General features: G+C 49.0%; 1 protein-coding gene across 1 annotated transcript in view; it reads right to left on the bottom strand.

Moving 5' to 3' along the window:
- Window positions 1-16,335: 16,335 nt before the first annotated feature.
- SETD4 (SET domain containing 4) overlaps window positions 16,336-20,654 on the bottom strand; it is a 263,375-nt gene continuing 259,056 nt past the window's right edge. The window contains exon 9 of the mRNA XM_063393227.1: window positions 16,336-16,435. Coding sequence (XP_063249297.1) covers window positions 16,351-16,435 — 85 coding nt within the window. The 3' untranslated portion in view covers window positions 16,336-16,350. The remainder of the gene's footprint in view (window positions 16,436-20,654) is intronic.

The raw sequence follows: 20,654 nt of genomic DNA, 5'->3' as shown, positions 1-20,654 counted from the left end.
CTGGAGCCCTCTGGGCACGATGTGTTGAAAATCCTTGTGCTGTTGAAACCGTGGGGCCGGAAATCTTGAAATCCCAAGGAAGAGATGAATTGGGATGTGGGAGCAGTGGGGGGAGGCTGCAGGATCCTGAAGGAATAAGGAAAACTCCCCAAGGACTCCAAAGGGCTTGGCTGCAGGCAGGGATGGGCTGTGGGGAAAAATCGCTCTGGACCTCTGGGAGATCTTCCTTGCACAACGCTGGAGTTGGGAAAAGGATTAAAAACAAAAAAAAGGATGACTGCTGGACTTTGAGTGCCTGTTTTTCCAAGTATTTTGCTTTCCAGGAGGAAGCAGCCCTGACTGCTGTTTGCTTCTCAAGCAGTGAGAAATTTTTATTTCCCCACTAAATTAATTCTAAATTAAAATAAAATTCTTGTCATCAGCATTAATCCTCTCCTTTAGCCAAGCTGCATATCTGGATTACCTGAACTCAAATGAAGTTTGCTGCTGATTTGAGCAAAATGAGGACTCAAAATCTGGATTTTTCCTCTCTTGAATAGTCCCCTACTATCTACCATGTGAGAGTAATACAAGCAGGAGGCTGAAAACACTGTATAAAAGTTCTTTATAAAAATGCAGCTTGGGAAGTCCCCCTGAACAACATAAAGCACTTGTAAAAGGGTGATTTTAAGAGACTAAAACGAGAGCTGTGGGACTCCAGGGGGCTCTTTGGAAATGCTGTTCATTCCACAGATGATGTTACAGCAGTCCTGGGTGTACAGAGCCCAGCCTGAAAGCTGCCAGCTACAGCTCACAGGCACGCCTGAAGCCTGGAGCCACTTCAATTTTGGTTACAATGCCTTATATAGTTTTCTTTACCGAGCACCTTAATACACAAAAACCAATCAGCATCACACACAAAACCTTTACATTTACCTATAGCCTATCACAACTGATATCATTACCATATTATGGTTAGTACAGTCCAATCACATCAAGTCAGTATGTTACAATTTAAAGTTGCTTTCCTGTTTTCTTGCAGTAGAAAATTTTTTCTCTACTTGGTGAAAACATAGTTTTTGTTTGGCTATAGTATCTTTTGCTTTTCTAAGACCTATTTCTGCTTGGTAAGAACATCTTTGTTTGTGGCCAACATATCCTTTGCTGTAGCCATGAAACCTCTTTCAACCTTGTCTTAACCTTTATTCTCTCAGTTGTTCAGTAACAACTGTTAGCTCAGCAATCCTTAATTTAAACATCTTTTTTATTCCTCTATATCAAAACTGGCTTTAATTTCTAAAGAACTTTTTTGCTATACATTTATATCTGTAAAACCTTTCAGTTAAATTTTCATTTTTCCCAACAGGTGATGATCAGAAGGTGACCTGCAGAAGATGCTGTGACCTCAGGCAACTGCCTAGATCTGCCTGAATCTTCACCTGCCTGTGCCAGAATTGTCAGGCAGGACTCAAATCCACAGCTCCTGATCCTGAAACCTCCTGATCCTGAAATCTCCTGGTCCTGAAATCTCCTTTCTGCTGCTCGGCCTTTAGAGAAAACCTCTGTGTTAGAGGGACACAAAGTGGTTTTGGGGTGGGAACAGGAGGGGGAGTTGGACGATGGCAGGGAGAAGAGGGAGACAAATTGGAAAAACAAAAAAAAAGCCCCAGGGCTCAACCACCACTGCAATCCTGGCATGTCCTTGATCCAGGGGCTCTTTTCCCACAAAAAGCTCCATCAAAGCCAGCCCAGTTCCTGCAACAAGATGATGTTTCTCCAAACAGGTGCCTCCATCCTTTAAAATCCAGGAGACACCTTTCCCATCTTCCCCCATGAAACATTAAATTCATCTTCATCTCTCCCAGCTCATCGAGGATTTTATCATGACACCTTCTTATTCTTAGAAATATTTCACTTTCTTCCCTGGCACCTGGAAAACACCCACAGAAACCCAAAAGGAAGCTGACTAATTATTCCTGGGAAACACTGAGATTACAGAGATCATAAACTTTTTCATCTCATCTCTCATTTGCTATCACCGCCCATCACGAGTAGCAAAACCACCAGCAGTTCAAAAATTACTCATGGCCTTTCTCTCAAGAATGGGAATCACCTCTAATAAGCTGGAAAATCCCAGATAATGAGGGAGGTACAAGGAGAGGTTTGGCACTTGCTCCTCAGCTGGTGTGAATCAGCAGAGCCCAGATTTTCCCCAGATTTTCCCCAGATTTTCCCCAGATTTTCCCCAGATTTTCCCCAGATTTTCCCCAGATTTTCCCCAGATTTTCCCCAGATTTTCCCCAGATTTTCTCAAAGAACAGGAACACCTCAGTGGCCCCCACCAGGTGCTGGGGTCATGGCAGGGGAGCGGGGCAAGGCTGTGGCAGGAAAAGGCAGCTGGTGTCCCCAAATCCCCCCCAAATGAGAGCAGGGGGTGACAGGATGAGGGGGAACAGCCTCCAGCTGAAGCAGGGCAGGGTTAGGTGGGATATCAGGAAGGAATTCCTGGGAAAAGTCGTTCAGAGAGGCTGTGGAGTCTCCTGGCAGTGCCCAAGGCCAGGTTGGACACTGGGGCTTGGAGCGGCCTGGGACAGTGGGAGGTGTCCCTGCCATGGCAGGGGTGGGATGGGATTATTTTTAACTTCCAACCCAGAACATTCCACGGTTCCAAGGTTCTCAGTGTGTTCCATGTTTTCCCCTCAGCGGGGCAGACACCTCGCCTCAGGTGAGGGAGCCCAAACCTGGGCCTGTGCTGGGCAGCCGGGGCAGGGCAGGAGGAGGAATCGCCTTTACAGCCACGGGGAAAGCTCCAGAACGCTCTCCTGAGCCACCTCAGCTCCCCTGGGCTGCCCTTCCTGGCACTGGGGGCAGCTCCTGCACTGCAGGCTCGTTTTACACTCCCAAGGCACAGCTCAAAGCTCTCGGGCCGACTTGTGCCGACTTGACCCTGCCCGGATCCCGCCGACATTCCTGGCAGCTGCTGCTGCTGCTTGCTCTCGTCACCCGCGGAGAACAACCCAAACCCCTCCTCAAAAATCCCATCACAAATGGAGACTGAGGCCTTCAGTTTTATTTTGCTGTATCCCAGCCCCTGTGCTGCCCAGGGTGCAGCTCTGAGCTCACACTCAGGCTCACTCAGCTCTGCACACAGCAGGGACACAAAACAAATCCTTCTCCTGCTGCACACCAAGGACAGCTGGGACAAGTGTTCAGCCCAAAAGCACAAACAAGGGGGGCTGAAGGGAGAGAACAAGAAGGATGGGACTGCATCACCTGCAGCTGGAATTGGACAATGAAACCCCAATGTGCAAATGGACCAAAACTTAGAAAAGCGTGAGACCTCGTGACCAGGGGTCCATTTTGTGACCATTTTGTGTCCATTTTGTGCCCATTTTGTGCCCATTTTGGGTCCATTTTTGGGTCCATTTTGGGTCCACCTTGGGTGTAGCCCTGGCCAGGCCCTGTCCTGCCCAAGGTGTGTCCTTAAAGGCCTTTCAGTAAATCCCTGCTTTATTCTCTAGCTGTGGCCATTCTCTGTTCCAGCTCAGCCTTCCCAAGGCATCAAGACCCTGGATCAGGCTCATCCCAGCCCGAGCTGCTCCCCTGCTTCCCAGCCTGTCCTCACAGAACCATGGAATGATTTGGGTTGGAATGGACCTTAAAGCTCTTCCATTTCCTAGTGGAACTTCCACTAGGCCAGGCTGACCCCAAGCCCTGTCCAGCCTGGCCTTGGACACTTCCAGGGCTTCCTCTGAGCATCCCTGTGGAATTTGAGGGCTGCAGGCAGCTTTCCCTCACCTCTCTGCCTGTGTTTGCTCCTCGTGGAATTCCAACAATCCCCTGTCCACTCTGGCAGGGAGGCGACTCCTGCCTTGTGTGGGATCAGAGGGATGAAGAGATTCCATGGATAAGAGCTGCAGGGAAAGCTGAGATTCAGGGCTCAGCTTTGCTGCTGCGTTTCCACTCTCAGCCAGCAAAGAAACAACAACAACAAAACCCCCAAAGCCCCAAAGCTCAGCCTGAGGTTCCCTCCAGAGCTTTTCTGAAATGAATGTTGAGCACCACAAAAACCCACCCTGGCTGCAGCTCTCAGTTATTCACTTTCTTCTGTTTTCTCCCCTCTTTCTCAGAAACTCAGATGCAACAAAGTTGCCCACAAAAAAAAGCCCCTAAAACAGTGAAAAACAGGTTTTTGAAGCCAACAAAGGAGGGCTGGGGGGAACAGGTGCAAGGTTGAGGAGGAGAAGATAAATATGTGACTCTAAGCCTGTTTTTCTTTCTTTTTCTTTTTACTAAAACACAATTTTTTAGCACTGAATGTTCGACTTAGCAGCATTATTCTTTCCTCTTCATCATTTTGCAAGCATCGCCTGCATTATTGCCACAACATTCAAACACACTCGTGGAGGGGTAAAAAAAAATTTGGAGACGTGTTCCCAAAGTGAGAACTGGGAGATGAGCATGGAAGAGCTTCTGGCCTGGCTCTAGCAAGGACCAAAGAGGAAAAGGAGGCAGAAATTCCACTCCTGATGGGCACCTGCTCATGAGGAAGGCGAGAGATTAGAAAAAAATAATTTCCTGGCAGGGTGGGCAGGCCCTGGCACAGAATTCCCAGAGCAGCTGTGGCTGCCCCTGCATCCCTGGCAGTGCCCAAGGCCAGGCTGGACACTGGGGCTGGAGCAGCCTGGGACAGTGGGAGGTGTCCCTGCCATGGCAGGGCTGGCACTGGGTGGGATTTAAGGTCCCCTAATTCCATAATTTTTTTCCTATCCTCTGGCACTGACTCTGTGCACCACAGGAGGAGAGCAGACAATTCCAGCAGAATTCCCCACCTTTTACTTCCCAGTGAAAAACCAGACAGATCAATGGTTTCATTAGGGTTGTTCCAAACCAACAATAAAACTTTTGGGAAATAAACGTTGCCTTCTCAGTCTCCATCTGAATTTCCAAGGGATAAGGGAACTGTGCTGAGGGAGGTCTGAGTTAAATCACCTCACTGGAATAAATTTGGCTGACAAAGTTGCCTGCAGGGAATATAAAAACTGCTAGAAAAGAGTTGTTCATCCTCTTCATAAAGTGAATATCAGAGAGCTGCTCTTGGTCAGGGTTTTCCAATACATTCCCTTCACAGGTCAGCGGGGAACAGAAATAAAGAACCAGGTGATAAAACAGAGTGGGGGCAGTGCCTGGCTGGGAACACATCCCATTGCTGCACCTGGATTCACCTGGAATTACAATCCCAGCTGTCAGTGAGAAACCCTGGAAAAGTTCCAGTCAGCTGCACCAACCTGTTCCACATCGTGCTGCAGCTCTTCCCAGAAAGCCAGAGCTGCCTGGTGTTTATTTATCCAACTCCACTCACGTTAAGGGAGGAGCAGTTCCCTGCTCAGCTGTAGCAGCGAAATGCTGAACTCCAGTGAGAGCAGCACCCCCAGGGAAAAAAAATCCATGGATTTCAGATAGTGAGGATACTTTTAATAACACCTCCCACTGTCCCAGGCTTCTCCAGCCCCAGTGTGTCTCAGCCTGGCTCCTCGGAGAAGGTGCTCCAGCACCCTTGGGAACTTTCTGACCCTCAAACAGGTAGGGAAGACTTTCTCTGGAGGTTTTGTAAACTCTGCTCAGGGAAAAGTGCCAAAAAGGCTTGGAGCAATCACACCAAGCTACTTGGAATGTGTGGGCACAGAGGAGAAATGTAGCATTGATGCATAAAGTGCTTTTTCCCAAAAATATTCTTTAGAATTCATTCATGAAACAGAGGAAAATGCTCCTTTGGAAGAGGAATATCCTTTTTTAAGGATCCTAAGTTTTTAAATGCCCTGGGAGCTTCAATTATATCGATAAATTTACAGCCTCCATGCTGTTCATCTCCAGGAAAATCCCATATTTATTATGGAATTTTGTGTGAGGGAGAAGGGGGAAGGTGCAGCAGATTCTCATCTGTCATCCCTCCATCATCCCTCCATCCATCCCTCCATCCATCCATCCATCCATCCCTCCATCCATCCATCCATCCCTCCATCCCTCCATCCATCCATCCATCCATCCATCCATCCCTCCATCCATCCATCCATCCATCCATCCATCCATCCATCCATCCATCCCTCCATCCATCCATCCCTCCATCCCTCCATCCATCCATCCATCCATCCCTCCATCCATCCATCCATGCCTCCATCCATCCATCCATCGACCCATCCATCATCCATCCCTCCATCCATCCCTCCATCCATCCATCCATCCCTCCATCCCTCCATCCATCCATCCATCCCTCCATCCATCCCTCCATCCCTCCATCCATCCCTCCATCCATCCATTCATCCATCCATCCATCCATCCATCCATCCATCCATCCATCCATCCCTCCATCCATCCATCCATCCCTCCATCCATCCATCCATCCATCCCTCCATCCCTCCATCCCTCCATCCATCCATCCATCCATCCCTCCATCCATCCATCCATCCATCCATCCATCCATCCATCCATCCCTCCATCCATCCATCCATCCATCCCTCCATCCATCCATCCCTCCATCCATCCATCCCTCCATCCATCCATCCATCCATCCATCCATCCATCCCTCCATCCATCCATCCATCCATCCATCCATCCATCCCTCCATCCATCCCTCCATCCATCCCTCCATCCCTCCATCCCTCCATCCCTCCATCCCTCCATCCATCCCTCCATCCCTCCATCCCTCCATCCCTCCATCCATCCCTCCATCCCTCCATCCATCCCTCCATCCCTCCATCCATCCATCCCTCCATCCATCCCTCCATCCATCCATCCATCCATCCATGCTGCCATCCATCCATCCATCCATCCATCCATCCATCCATCCATCCATCCCTCCATCCATCCCTCCATCCCTCCATCCATCCATCCATCCCTCCATCCATCCATCCCTCCATCCATCCCTCCATCCATCCATCCATCCATCCATCCATCCATCCATCCATCCATCCATCCATCCATCCATCCATCCCACCCATCTGCATTGTCCAGCACAGCTTCCCCATCATACATTGAGATAATTTAAATTTCTCCACCCACCTTGTTCCAATCCCAGCTTTCTGTGCCCCTGAGGAAAGTTTGGTTTTAATTCGGATCTCCCACCACGAGGACATTTTCTTCAAAGCCTCTGAGGATGTATTTTTGTTCTCTCCCGTGTCCAGTTCTCATTAGTAGTTCTTAAGTTACAAAGCATCTTTCATCCTTTTAAAAACCTTCTGGCAGCAGGACACAGAAACTGAAGGAGAGGGCCAGGAGAGGGAGGAAATATTTATTATTTGGGATTTGGGATATGAAACACGGGTGGTTTGGGATGGGTAAAGACAACCTGAATCTCTCAGGTTATCCCAAAATTGTAGCTGCTCAAACTTTGATTCCAAACTGATGGATTTGCTTATTTGAGGAGTATTTCTCAGCTTTTTTTCTTTCCCTGGAGGATTTTTAGGGATCATTCCTTCTGCCTTGGTAGAGGAGAACAAACAATGCAGTGAAAGAAAAGGAAAACCCAAAGCTGGCATTTCTGGGAGCAGAAGAACAAAGAGAGCAATATTTTATTGAACTCCACAAACGGATCCACTTCAGTTTGAAAAAGCCTTTTAGAGGCCCAAATCTCTTTAACAAGAGTTCCAGCAATCCCTTACGAGCAGTGATGAGATGCTGTGAGTTTAAATGGGTGGGAACTGCCCCCTTTTATTGCTCAGGCAAACCTTGTACTCCAACTTGCAGTATCATCCTGTCCTAATAAAATCCACGTGGGATCTGCAGCTGGAAGATTTGGGGCAGAGCTTTAGGGCTGTGAAAAGCTTCCCCTTGTTATTTCAGATATTTACACTGAGCACAACAGGCCTCGTGTTCTCTGGGAGCTGTGGGGATGGAAATGCAGCACGGGGAGAGGCTGGGCAGGTTTGTCCTGGAGCTGGGAGGGAGCTCTGAGCCACCAACGTGGGTTTGGACAAGGTCACAGCACCAGGGGAGGAGTGGAGTGGGATGAGGGGATTTAATGGGATGAATTCGAGCCTGAGTCAGGAGGGGAGACTTCTCAGAATCCCAGGATCATCAGGGTGGGAAGGAATCTCCAGGATCCCCCAGCGCCACCCCAACATCCCCCCAAACCCTGTCCCCAAGGGCCACCTCCAGACTGTCACTCTAAACCCCACCTGAACTCCATCTCATCCCTCTGACTCTGCAGGAACCTGACCTTTGGATGGGAGGGACCATCCTGGAGGCTCCTCACAGCCCTCAAGGGGCTGAGCCTGGGAGCAGATGAATTGTGAGCTGTGGCCCCCTGAATGTTTGGTGGATGTGCAGGTGCCTTTGGCTTGGATTTCCTGGAGTCACCAAGGTGGGAAGAGCCCCTCAGGATCACCCAGTGCCACCCCAGCCCCACCAGCATCCCCCAAACCCTGTCCCCAAGGGCCACCTCCAGACTCCTCCTGAGCACTCCCACAGACAGTGACTGCAAACCTCCCTGGGCAGCTCAGCCCAAGGCCTGACCACTCTGACAGGGAAATTTCCTTCCCAATCTCCAGGCTGAGCCTCCCCTGGTGCAATTTGAGGCCATTTCCTCTCCTCCTGTCCCTGCCCCTCCTGTCAGGGACTTGTGCAGAGCAATGAGGCTCCCCCTGAGCCTCCTTTCCTCCTGAGTGACTCCATCCATGCTCCTCTCATTTAAAGCCTCCAACATGTCCTAGGAAAAACCAGAGGGAATTTTCTGAGGCCAGATGTGCCATTTTAAGGCCTCACTTTTGACCAGCTCTGCAGCTAAAGCCCGTGTGAGCATTCCCTTTTAGGGCAAGCCTAAGAGGCACGCACTGCTCACACCGCGGCGCCCCAAAAATCCCGCAGGTCCCCTCCTTCCCACCAGTCCCCAAAAACCTCTGCTCCAGCTGCTGGGAGAGGGAGCTGCCCTGCCCGTGTGAGGCTGCTCTGGAGGGAGGTTTGCAGGCAGGGAAATTGAACGTTCCCAGAGTGGTTTCCTGGTGCTGGCGCCGTTCTCTGTAGGAGATTTGGGGACGGTCGAGAGATCCCTGGAGTCTGGGCAGCTCTTGGAACGTGCAGTTCAATGCACAGGGGTGTGAGTGAAAGAGCTCTCCCTAAAGCTGCCAGCCACAGCTAGAAGCAAGCCCAAGAGAGAGCAAGAGAGGCAAAGAGAGAGAGGGCCAGCAAAAAGAGCCCTAAGTTCTTGTTACATTACATTATATCTCTTTTTGTCTTGAATATCGTAATTTACAATCATCCAACCATCACAAGACACAAATCCTATAGAATTTACATACAGCCTATAAGAATTATTACATTACTGTATTGTGTTACATTTTAAACCCTAAAAGCTGCTCTCTAGACCCCTTTTCTCCTCCCTGCCACATGGGCAGGATCCCCCCGGCCTTTGGACCCTTGGCATCCCTTTATTTGCTGAGGGTATTGTTCAATCCTGAGGGATTCTCCTTCAGCTGGGCAAACCTTTGTTTTCTGGTTGTTCTGTAACAGCTCGGCATCCTACATCTCAAATCTCACCTTCATTTCTACTTCATTTATAGGTTTCATCTCCTCAAACTATTTTGCCAAGCAATCCTATTTATGAGGCCTATTAAAGGCCTCATAAGCCTTTGACAAATATAAATCCTATTTATATAGGATTTATATTTATTAAATAGATAATATAAAGGATAAATCCTATTTATCCTTTCCTGTTCCATCCTTCCCGTCTGTCGGAGCCTAGAACATCCCTCTGGCCACCCTGGAGGGTTTGGAGACCGGACAGGGGGGTCTGGGATCTGTACAGGGGGGTCAGTTAGACCCACACAGGTCCCAGGAGGACACTGCCTCTGATCCCTGTCCATGGCAGTGAACACTCACATGCAGGAAGAATCACAAATCCTAAGAATTTGAAATAAGTAGTGGATGGTTTATTATAGAATATAAATATAGAAATTAGGATTCTTAGCATATGGGGCTGAAGAGACAAGATGGAGGAATTGGGGAGTGGCCCCTGTCTTCCTTGTTCTTGCTCTCGTCCCCCATCTTGTGCTGAGTTGGGTTTTAGAGATTGGTTTAGAGTAGAACTGACATGTTAGTATAGGTAATAGGTATTGGTAAAATTTTGTAAATAAAAAATACATCTCAGACAGTGGTTGGGTCAGGGGTACCGTACATAAGGTGTGGGGCTCTCTGACCCGCCCAGTCCCCCGCGTGTCCTGCTCTGCGGAGACGCCTTGCAGAGCTGAGAAAGAACTAAGATAAGGTACCCTGCCAGGAAGGCCTGGCAGAGTTGAAAAAGGACTGAGATAATGAAGAATAAACAACCTTGGAAATGTGCACTGGGGACTCAACGTGTCGTCTCTACCTCTGGTGTGTAACACTTAGGGCAAAGAGAAGACTGAAAATCTGATTACCTCTGGGAACAGCAACCCAGGGGAAACTCCTAGGGAACAGCAACCTTGGGAGACCCTTATTACCTTGGGGAACACCAACCCCAAGGAGAATCTCAGGAAAACTACAACCCTGAGACCCGTCCTTCCTGTGTGCTGGATGTTGGTCACATCCCCTGATTGCTGTGGTTGGGGATTCTGCGCTCTGCGGTTGAGCCAGGCTGGGCTCAGGAGCTGTGGATTCTGTGGTTTCACTCCCTGATCCTCTGTCTTGGCTGCCACTAATTGGTGCTTTGGCTCTTGCTGCTCCCCTGCTTTTTCACCCACCCCAGGCAGCTCGGGGTGGGGTGTTTAGGTTGGATATTGGGGGGAAATTCCTCATGGAAATGGCTGGTAAATATTACACCAGGCTGCCCAGGGAAGTCCTTGACTCATTATCCCTGGAGGGATTCAAAAGCCTCATGAAAGTGGTGTTTTAGAGGTGGGGGACTCAATGATCTTTGAGGGTTTGTCCAACTAAATCATGAAATTACAGAATGGCCTGGATTGAGAGGGACCTTAAAAATCATCCAGTTCCAACCCTCAGCTGCAGAAGAAGCAGCTCCACAAAGCCCATCCCATCCCAGGCTTCCTGATATTTAATTTGGGAATGTCTGGTGAAGGAGATGGAGGTGAAATCTTTTCTGCAGAGATGAAAGGCACAGAGCTTGTACAAACAGACTGAGGTGAACAAATATTCTTGTGCCTTTTAAAAATATCTGCTCACAGAGCAGTCAATAGCTTTATTTCTCTTTCCAGCCGGGAAAAGCACAGCTCTGAAGTGGAACGTCATCCCCACACAGCATTTAAAGGCTCATTATCCTGAAATCTCTGATATTTATGCAGCGTGAACCTCCTGATGTTGGTTTAAAACACCGCGCCAGTGCCCTTTGGCTCCTGAAGGAATTTTCCTGCCCTGAGGCGTTTTCCTGCCCTGTTTTCCCAGAGAGGAGCCTCTCACATCATCCTCAGCAAGCCACAGGTGCCTATTTATAGCTGCCAGGTGCCCTGAATTCCTCTCCTCACCAGGATACCTGTCAGGACCCAGCCTTTCCAAAGCCTTTCCAAAGCCTTTCCAAAGCCTCTCCCAAAGCCAAGCCTGGATTTCAGTGCTCAGGTTGGGTGCTGAGGTGTTGGAAAATGGGCTGGTCTGTAAGTGCTGCATAATCCAAGGAAAACTGTGATCCCAGGGCAGAGCTGGGAGCTGGATCAGATCCATCCCCAGCACCGGGAGGGAACTCAGGGAGTATTTCGGGTGTTTGTGGCTGCATTGCCAAAGAGAATCAAGGAATGGGCCAGGTGGGAAGGATAAAGATGATTCAGGTGATTCCATGGCAGGGACACCTTCCACTGTCCCAGGCTGCTCCAAGCCCTGTCCAGGCTGGCCTTGGGCACTGCCAGGGATGGGAAATCCACACGAAAGGGGCTGGAGATTCAGTGCCAGGGGTTATTGAAGGACTGTGGAAAACACAGCTCCTGATATGAACGTTGACACAATTTTCTCACTTTCCTGTCAGTGCCTGAAGTGTCAGATGTTCTTTGGAACAACAAAAACAAACAAAAAAATTGTATCTTTGCCACATTAAAAATCCCAGAATCATCAAGGTGGGAAAAACCCTTCAGGATCACCCAGTGCCACCCCAGCCCCACCAGCATCCCCCAAACCCTGTCCCCAGGGGCCACCTCCAGACTCCTCCTGAGCACTGCCACAGACAGTGACTGCAAACCTCCCTGGGCAGCTCAGCCCAAGGCCTGACCACTCTGCCAGGGAAATTTCCTTTCCCAATCTCCAGGCTGAGCCTCCCCTGGTGCAATTTGAGGCCATTTCCTCTCCTCCTTTCCCTGCCCCTCCTGTCAGGGACTTGTGCAGAGCAGTGAGGTCCCCCCTGAGCCTCCTTTTCTCCAGCCTCAGCCCCTTCCCAGCTCCCTCAGCTGCTCCTCCCAGGATGTGTTTTCCAGCCTCTTGCCTGTCCCCTTTATTTACTCCCTTTATATTTTGTTTTATTTTGGAGTTTGAATGCTTTTTGAGTGTTTTTTTTGTTTTTTTTTTTTTTTTAGTTTATTTTTTTGGCGTTTGAATGCTCCGTGGAGCCAAAATTCCCGAAACTGAGAGGACACTTTTAAAAAGTGCCTGAAAGATCTTGAGATAAAACTCTAAAATTGACAGAGATTTTTAAAGCTAGCTTAGAACCAGCGAGATTCCGTTCCTGATTCTACCACTGAATTTAAATAATGAAGAGGAACCCACTGAACAAAGGGTTTGGATCCACTGAACCACAGCCACTTTTGAAGAGGAAAATATTAAAATCTATTAAAATGTAACTGGCCAGGTTTGCAGAGAGCTCAGCACAGCAAATCCTCGATTTTGGTGCCACAAAACCATCAAACCACCAGAGCAGGGGGTGGCAGAGCCTCTCTGCTCTTTCTGCAGCACCCAGGGGTGGGGAAGGGGAAAGGTGAGAAGAAAGAGCTTTGTTTTCACCCTTGTTTTGTTTGTGCCTGGCGAACGTGAATTTGAAACAAACCCCCCTGCTCTGGATGTGATCTCCTCATTTTTTAACAGTCTGCAGCCTGGGTTTGCATTTTGATTTCGCAGCTTCCACCAGGCAGCGAGGAGCCAGAGTGCCTTTAATTAATTTAAATGCAGGTTTGCATTTTTAAAAGCGATTTTGCAAGTCATTTCAGCTGCACGGGGTGGATGGAGTGCAAGGCTTGTTGTCTGAGCCACGGTTCTGTGCCACATCAAAGCCTCCAGCTCAGCACTGAAGTTCTCTCCTGACATCTCAGCTCAGCCATTGCCCTTTGTTGTTGCTCTTCAGAGCCAAACAATGCCCCCGTGGTGTTTGTGCAGGAGATAGGACAATGAGCTCAACTGCTGGGTGTGAAAAGTGAATTTTTCTAGGCCTAATTTTGTTAAAAGAGCTGAAGTCATTTCAGGTTTTTGCTGCCTCGGTGCCAAAATTGGCTTCCCGGCTTTTGCCACGGGGCTCCAGCTTGGACAAACTTCTGAGCAAGTTTAGCTTTAGCATCAGGAGTCATCAGTGTCCCAAGCATCACCGCACAGAGCCTTGCCTGAATCATAAAATCACAGAGTCTTGGAGTGATTTTGCTTAAAAGGCACCTTAAAGATCATCCAGCTCCAGATCCAACCCCCTGCCACGGGCAGGGACACCTTCCACCATCCAAGGTTGCTCCAACCTGGTCCAAGACCAACTTCAAAACCCACACAGGCATTTTTAGAGTTTTGTCTCCAGCATTATTCCTCTTTTATCCATGGAAATGATGCTTTTCCACACTGCACTTCTCAACCACTGCATTCTCCTGATAATTCAGCCGCTCTCCAGGCCAGCACAGGCAGTGCCACAGAAGGATTTTCACTCCCTGCTGGATATCAGGGATCCCAAGCTGGGACAGGGCACCAGCCAAGTGAGGCTGGAGGTTCCATCAGCCTCCAGGAGGCCACAAAACATCTGGAATTTTGTCTCTCACCCTCCTGTGGATGCAGCCAGGACCCGGCCTGTGTCTTCCCTGCGGCCTTTGCAGGACTCCAGTGATGCCTTAAATTTTATCTTTGATATTCCAGCCCCTGCACTGCCCAGGGCAGCTCTCAGCTCACACTCAGGCTCACTCAGCTCTGCACACAGCAGGGACACAAAACAAATCCTTCTCCTGCTGCACACCAAGGACAGCTGGGACAAGTGTTCAGCCCCAAAGCACAAACAAGGGGGGCTGAAGGGAGAGAACAAGAAGGATGGGACTGCATCACCTGCAGCTGGAATTGGACAATGAAACCCCAATGTGCAAATGGACCAAAACTTAGAAAAATGTGGGACTTTGTGACCAGGTGTCCATTTTATGTCCATTTTGTGTCCATTTTGTGCCCATTTTGGGTCCACCTTGGGTGTAGCCCTGGGCAGGCCCTGTCCTGCCCAAGGTGTGTCCTTAAAAGCCTTTCAATAAATCCCTGCTTTATTCTCTGTCTCTGTCCAGTCTCTGCTCCAGCTCAGCCTTCCCAGGGCATCACCTGAGCCCTGGATGTCTCCTGAGCCCGTTCCAGGTGTGATTCCAGCCCTGTTCCCAGGTGTCAGACCCTCAGCTGGGTTCCTGGTCTCCACCTACTTCCAGCTCCTTGCCCTGTCCTCAGCTGCCTCCTCCATCCTCATCAAGACCCTCCCTGGCTTCCAGGAAATCCAGGAGCAAACAAAACCCATCACTGGTGCCTCCAAATCTTCTATAATAAAGAGAAAAATCAACAAACCCTTGCAAGCAGCACTTGGTGGCCGAGCACAAATGAGGGCACCACTCTGGGGACATTTCCTGGGGGTTCTGGAACCACTCCTGCAGCTCCTGCCTGCCTCATCCTCACTTCCCAGAGATTCCAGGTCATTTAATGCTGAATTAATGAAAACTTTCATTTAAACCCCCCAGGAGGTGTCTGGGAAGTGACACCAGACTGCAGCAGGTGGTGGCTGCTGGGGACAACAAGTGACAGAGCACTGGAGGGTTTGGAATTCTCATCTCATCTGTCCCTGCAGCTCTGCAGGGAGAGGTGACAGCCAGGATGGTGCAAGGTCTCACTTCTGTCCCAGTTCTCAAGTGTTCACTGCTGCATCCAAAAAGGAAAACACGAGGAAAAAGCTCCTTTGCCAGCAAAATGGTTTTGAAATACGAGGCAGAGCTGCAAAGCCAGATTGACTGGATTTATTTTAGGGAGTTAAAAATGCTGTTAAGAATTACAGATCACAGTCCAGAAAAATGAGTTTTGTCCTTCATGATTTTGCTGAAAAGAGATCACATATTCAGGATTCCAGTTAGGAAAAATTCAATATACACTTTTAAAAAAATCTCTATTTAGGACAACACTGAAATTCAAAATTATGTGGACCTGAATTAAACACACACAAATGATTTTCCTCTTCTGCTTCTGCACAACCCATGAAAATCTCAAATGGGATTTTGGGCAGGAATTGTTCCCTGGGAGGGTGGGGAGGGGCTGGGATGGAATTCCCAGAGCAGCTGTGGCTGCCCCTGCATCCCTGGCAGTGCCCAAGGCCAGGTTGGACATTGGGGCTTGGAGGACTGGATGATCCCTAAAATCCCTTCCAACCCATCCCAAATCCCATTCCTTGATTTTGTGACCCTCACTATGGATAAAACAACCCAACCCCTTGTGACCAGTGCCCATTTTCCCTGAGGTTCTGCTCTGAAAGCACCAGGATTTAATTTGGGCTGAGCAAAAGCTGCCCTGGTTCCCCACTTGTTGTTTTTCTCCCCACAGGAAATTTCCCCGTCACCTCCACAAACACGAAACCAGAAAACCTCAGCGTTATTTCAACAAGCTCCTGGGAAAATCTGGAATAAAGCTGAGGCCAGGTGGACCAAAGGAAAGTGCTGAGGCTGGATGCTGGGCTCAGAGCCCAAAGCAAACCCAGCTGCTTCCCTCGTGAGCCGTGACTCAGAGCAGTGACACCGAGGACAGCACGTCCAGAGGGCTCCTGGACAGATGAAATGCTGAATAATATCCTTAAAGCACAGCATTCCCATGGATCTAACTGGAATTCCCCCAAGGATGTGGGTGGCTGTGTCCCAGCTGCTCCTGGAGAAGAGCCAGGGGAGGTGCCTGTGGGTGTTCTCAGGGTTCATCACCCTGATTTTGGTGGGGTGGGTTCTTAAGTGAGTGTGGAGGCTCAGCCTGGAGATTGGAAAGGAAATTTCCCTGGCAGAGTGGTCAGGCCTTGGGCTGAGCTGCCCAGGGAGGTTTGCAGTCACTGTCTGTGGGAGTGCTCAGGAGGAGTCTGGAGGTGGCCCTTGGGGACAGGGTTTGGGGGATGCTGGTGGGGCTGGGGTGGCACTGGGTGATCCTGAGGGGCTCTTCCCACCTTGGTGATTCCAGGAAATCCAAGCCAAAGGCACCTGCACATCCACCAAAATTTCAGGGGGCCACAACTCACAATTCATCTGCTCCCAGGCTCAGCCCCTTGAGGGCTGTGAGGAGCCTCCAGGATGGTCCCTCCCATCCAAAGCTCAGGTTCCTGCAGAGTCAGAGGGATGAGATGGAGTTCAGGTGGGGTTTAGAGTGACAGTCTGGAGGTGGCCCTTGGGGACAGGGTTTGGGGGGTGCTGGTGGGGCTGGGGTTGCACTGGGGGATCCTGAGGGGCTCTTCCCACCTTTGATAATTCCCACACTAATTTTCCAAGGAGAGACAGCTCCTCATCATGTTTGTTATAAATCCACGTGATCCACACGATCGTTGATCAATGGGCACCTCCTTTTCCCGAGTTTTTACAAGGAATAACCCCACGCTTCCCTCCCCCTGCTCTCCAGAGAACCACACTGCTCCAAACCCCACTCCCAGCCCCAAAAACAAACCCACAAAGAAAATTCTGGGTTTCCCACAGCGATTTCTTCCAGCGTTTGGGTGGCAAGTGCACAAAGCATTGGACAGCTTTGGAAAACATCAATGATTAGGAATTCCAACGGGAAAGAAAATACAAAGGATCCAGAGAAAGTTAAGAATTCATTTGATTCGATATTTACACATTTTAAAATCTATTAGATCGCTTTGTCTCACTCAAACCACAGGGGGAACAGCTGAAAGAGATAGAAATCAAAACAAAAATAAATAAAATAACAAGGGAGATTCCCAAAGCAGCTTCTAGTTGTAATTCCCAGATCTCTTGAAATTTTTTTACCTTGGGATCATAAACAAAATAAAACCATTCAACACATCTGGAGACAAGTGGAGGAGCAAGGAGGTGAATTTTCCTTGGAGAAGCAGCTCCATCACCCAGCTGCTTTTTGGGGCAGAGAGGGGAACAGGCAGGAGTTCCTCACCCCATATCCAGTGGGATGGGGGAATCAGGAGGGATAAACATCCTGAGTGGTTTACGGGGAAAGGATCCACGGGGTGCCAGAGATCTGCCAGCCCCAGGGTTTGGGGCTGGCACTGCAATTCCAGAGGGGGAAAATCCCACAGAACCAGGCAGCTCCCTAGTGGCTGCAGGGATGTTGGAGGCTTTGCCAAGCTCAGCTCAGCACTAAGCTGAGCTCAGGTTTTCCCCCAGTCTGCGTTTTTCGGTCTCATCTCCCAGGTGAAATTGCTGGGCTGGTTCCACCCCCTCCTGCCCGAGTCTGAGCCCTGCAGAGGCTCCTTCAGGGGGGCTCCAGAGCTCCAGCATTCCTGGAGGAGGATGAGGAGAAGCCTCTGGAAGGGCTGGAATCTGCTCCCTGCCACCTTCCTGGAGCCAAGCTGCAGAAACCTGCAGGGTAAAACTGGTGGTACCACCCGGACCTCAGCACGTGGCAGATAAGAGCCCTCTTTTCTTTTTAAAATTTTTTTAATTAAGAGTTTTTATGAAGTGTTCATTAAACCCCTTAACTCTGGGAACTACTCATCAAACAAAACAATTTACAAATGATGAGCAAGAGCTTTAAACCATTTACTTGCACTTTTTGTTGTTGTTGTTTTAATGTGCCTTCAGTGGGTCTCCCTTAACTCCTCTAATTTTTCTGCTCCAGGAATTTGTGCTGCTGGGGGGATGCATCAGCACAGGAGGAAAACCTGGGAGATCCCCTCGAATTCCCTGCCTTATAAGGTGCCTTCTCCACTTTCATCCCTCATATTTTGGATAGACACAGACACCTATTTTTGTTTAGGTCTTAAAAACCGACCTGAAGGCTCCCAAACACAAAATGAAAACAGCCAAGGAGCCTGAATCCAAAACACCGGGCAGAGTTTTGGTGTTGTCTCAACAATTATTCCCAGGATTCACCCAAATCTGAAGGAATTTCAAATGTGATTCCTGCAGGGATTGATTTCTCACATCCTCATTGCCATTCCCTAATTCCCACCAGAGAAAACGACCCTGTGGGGATTTTCAAGTGCACCCAAATTGCCGTGGGGCTGCTCCACAACCTCTATCCTTGTGGGATGTGGGACACAAACCTTTCCCCACCTCTTCCACCAATACCCAGTGGGTTTTGGGTTTTGGTTTTTTTTCCATTTTCTTTGCATCCAGCAGCTGGGCTGATGAGCTTCGTTAATTGGCTCAGAAAATCAAAGTGCAAACTGATTTTTGGGCATTGAAGCCAGCCAGGTTTAGTAAGACTATAACAAATATGTGTTATGTTAGAAAGAGGAGACTCCCAGGCGCCAGGAGTGAAACATTATCCTCCTCAGACAAAGTCCCAGACAAAGATCTTTATCTGGGAATGATATATGGGATATAGTTTGGAGATGACTCCACATAATACCTTTATTAGTGTCGAAGTTGAACAACTTAAAAGGGAAAGAAGGGGGGGGAAAAAAATTCATATTTCTCCTTTGTTACTCACCCAAATAAGGGCAGGAAGCTTCCGATGGGGCTGGGTTTAGAAAGAAAAACATAATTAGGTTCAAATAGCACCAATATTTGTGGTGGGGAGGGGGGATGGATGAAGCAACTGGAGGGTTGAGGAGCCAAAACTTGCTCTGGGTTTCTGCTGATGCAACTCCTCTGGAAGCAGCACAATCCATCTGTGTGTCCCCGGCTTTGTCAGGGAATCAGGACAGGCCAAAATGAGACATTGAGATTAATCAGAATTCCTCCAGATGAAGCTGATGGGGATTGATTTTCAGGAAGCTCATTGTGCTCTGAAATCAGGGAGAAAAACCAGTTTTAAAGCAAGACACAGATACCAGTTCGAAGCTGGGAAATTCCTTGGAGTTTTCAATTTTTTTAGGAGCAATGGCTTGAGGACGGGCAAACTTCCAGCGGAATATTCACTTTAAAACTTGATTTTTTTTTTTCTTCACTGAAGAAAGCTTGGAATGAGTTGCACATGGAGGTGGTGGAGCTACCATCTCTGGGAACATTCAGGAAAAGTCTGAGTGTGGCCCTTGGGGACACAGTTTTGGGCTGCTGCTGGTGGCACTGCATGATCCTGAAGGTCTCCTCCAATCCTCAGGATTTGGGATTCTCAAGCTCCAGCACTTCGATGCCCTTTTTTGAAGTGAGGGATCCAGAAGTGAGGTGTGGCCTCACCTGTGCTGAGACCTCGTGGGGACTTTGGAGACCTCAGAAACCTCCTTTGCACAAAGCCCTTGCTGGCCTGGTCACTCTGTTGTAGAAAATAAACCCCTCAAAGACATGGAAAAGTGTGGAAAAGGCTCCTTCGGGTTTGGGATCACATTTAGGCTTCCCTGGCCCAATGGAACAGAAAAACCTTCCCAGGAGGCCTGGCCAGACCAGACCACCTCTGTCAGCTCTCCAGCGGGGCAGGTCCAGGCAGGGCTCCTCCAGGTGCTCTCCAAGATGTTTTTGGGATGGGAATCCTCCCACATTTTCAGTGGGAAAGCAGGAAAGGGCCCTGCTGCTCGGGGACCCCTTTTGTGGGTGGGTGGTGCAGGTGGAAGTGGGGTGGCTCTAAAAGCTGCTTTTGGAACCTCCCAGCCCTCCAAATCCACCTGTGGATTCCACCAAATCCATCCACAAATGGAGGATCCCCAAATCCTCCATTTGGGGCCAGAGGCAGGGCTTGGTGATGGGAACGCAGCTCCTGGCCCTGCTGGGGTTTGGGATCAATCACTTCTCCTGGACAGAGGCACTAAAACATTTAACCCCACATTTCACGGGTCAAGGAGCCCAGTGTGAGATGGAGCAAATTGACCTGAGAGAATAAATGTCATCCTCCAGCCTCTGCAGGCACTGGGAACCAAGCTGTGATCCCGAAAAACGCCCCATTCCCAGATTTTCTGCAGCAAATCCCATGATCTTCACTGCACACTTTGGAAAAGTGTCTGTGTTTGAGCAGTGGAAAGGACTGAGGTGCAGCTCTGCTGGGAGGGCAGTGGCAGGAGGGGTGGGCAGGAGTGTCCAACTCACTCCTTTTTCCCAAATTATTCCAAATTTTTCCCAATTTTTCCAAACTGGAAAAAAAAATAAATAAAACAAGAGCTCTGGCCAGATATGGTGAAGCCCTAAAAGAGAATCAAAGAAATCCCAAGAAGAAACTTGTGCAAAAAAATAAAATCTGATCTGAAAAACTCCTCAGGCCCATCAAGAGCAGGGAATAAGGAAAGGAAAGGAAAGGAAAGGAAAGGAAAGGAAAGGAAAGGAAAGGAAAGGAAAGGAAAGGAAAGGAAAGGAAAGGAAAGGAAAGGAAAAGGAAAGGAAAGGAAAGGAAAGGAAAGGAAAGGAAAGGAAAGGAAAGGAAAGGAAAGGAAAGGAAAGGAAAGGAAAGGAAAGGAAAGGAAAGGAAAGGAAAGGAAA

This window comes from Prinia subflava, chromosome 3, assembly GCF_021018805.1.
Source record: "Prinia subflava isolate CZ2003 ecotype Zambia chromosome 3, Cam_Psub_1.2, whole genome shotgun sequence".
Lineage (NCBI taxonomy): Eukaryota > Metazoa > Chordata > Aves > Passeriformes > Cisticolidae > Prinia > Prinia subflava.
Note: the sequence above shows the minus strand (reverse complement) of the source record. Positions and strands in the feature narration are given on the sequence as shown.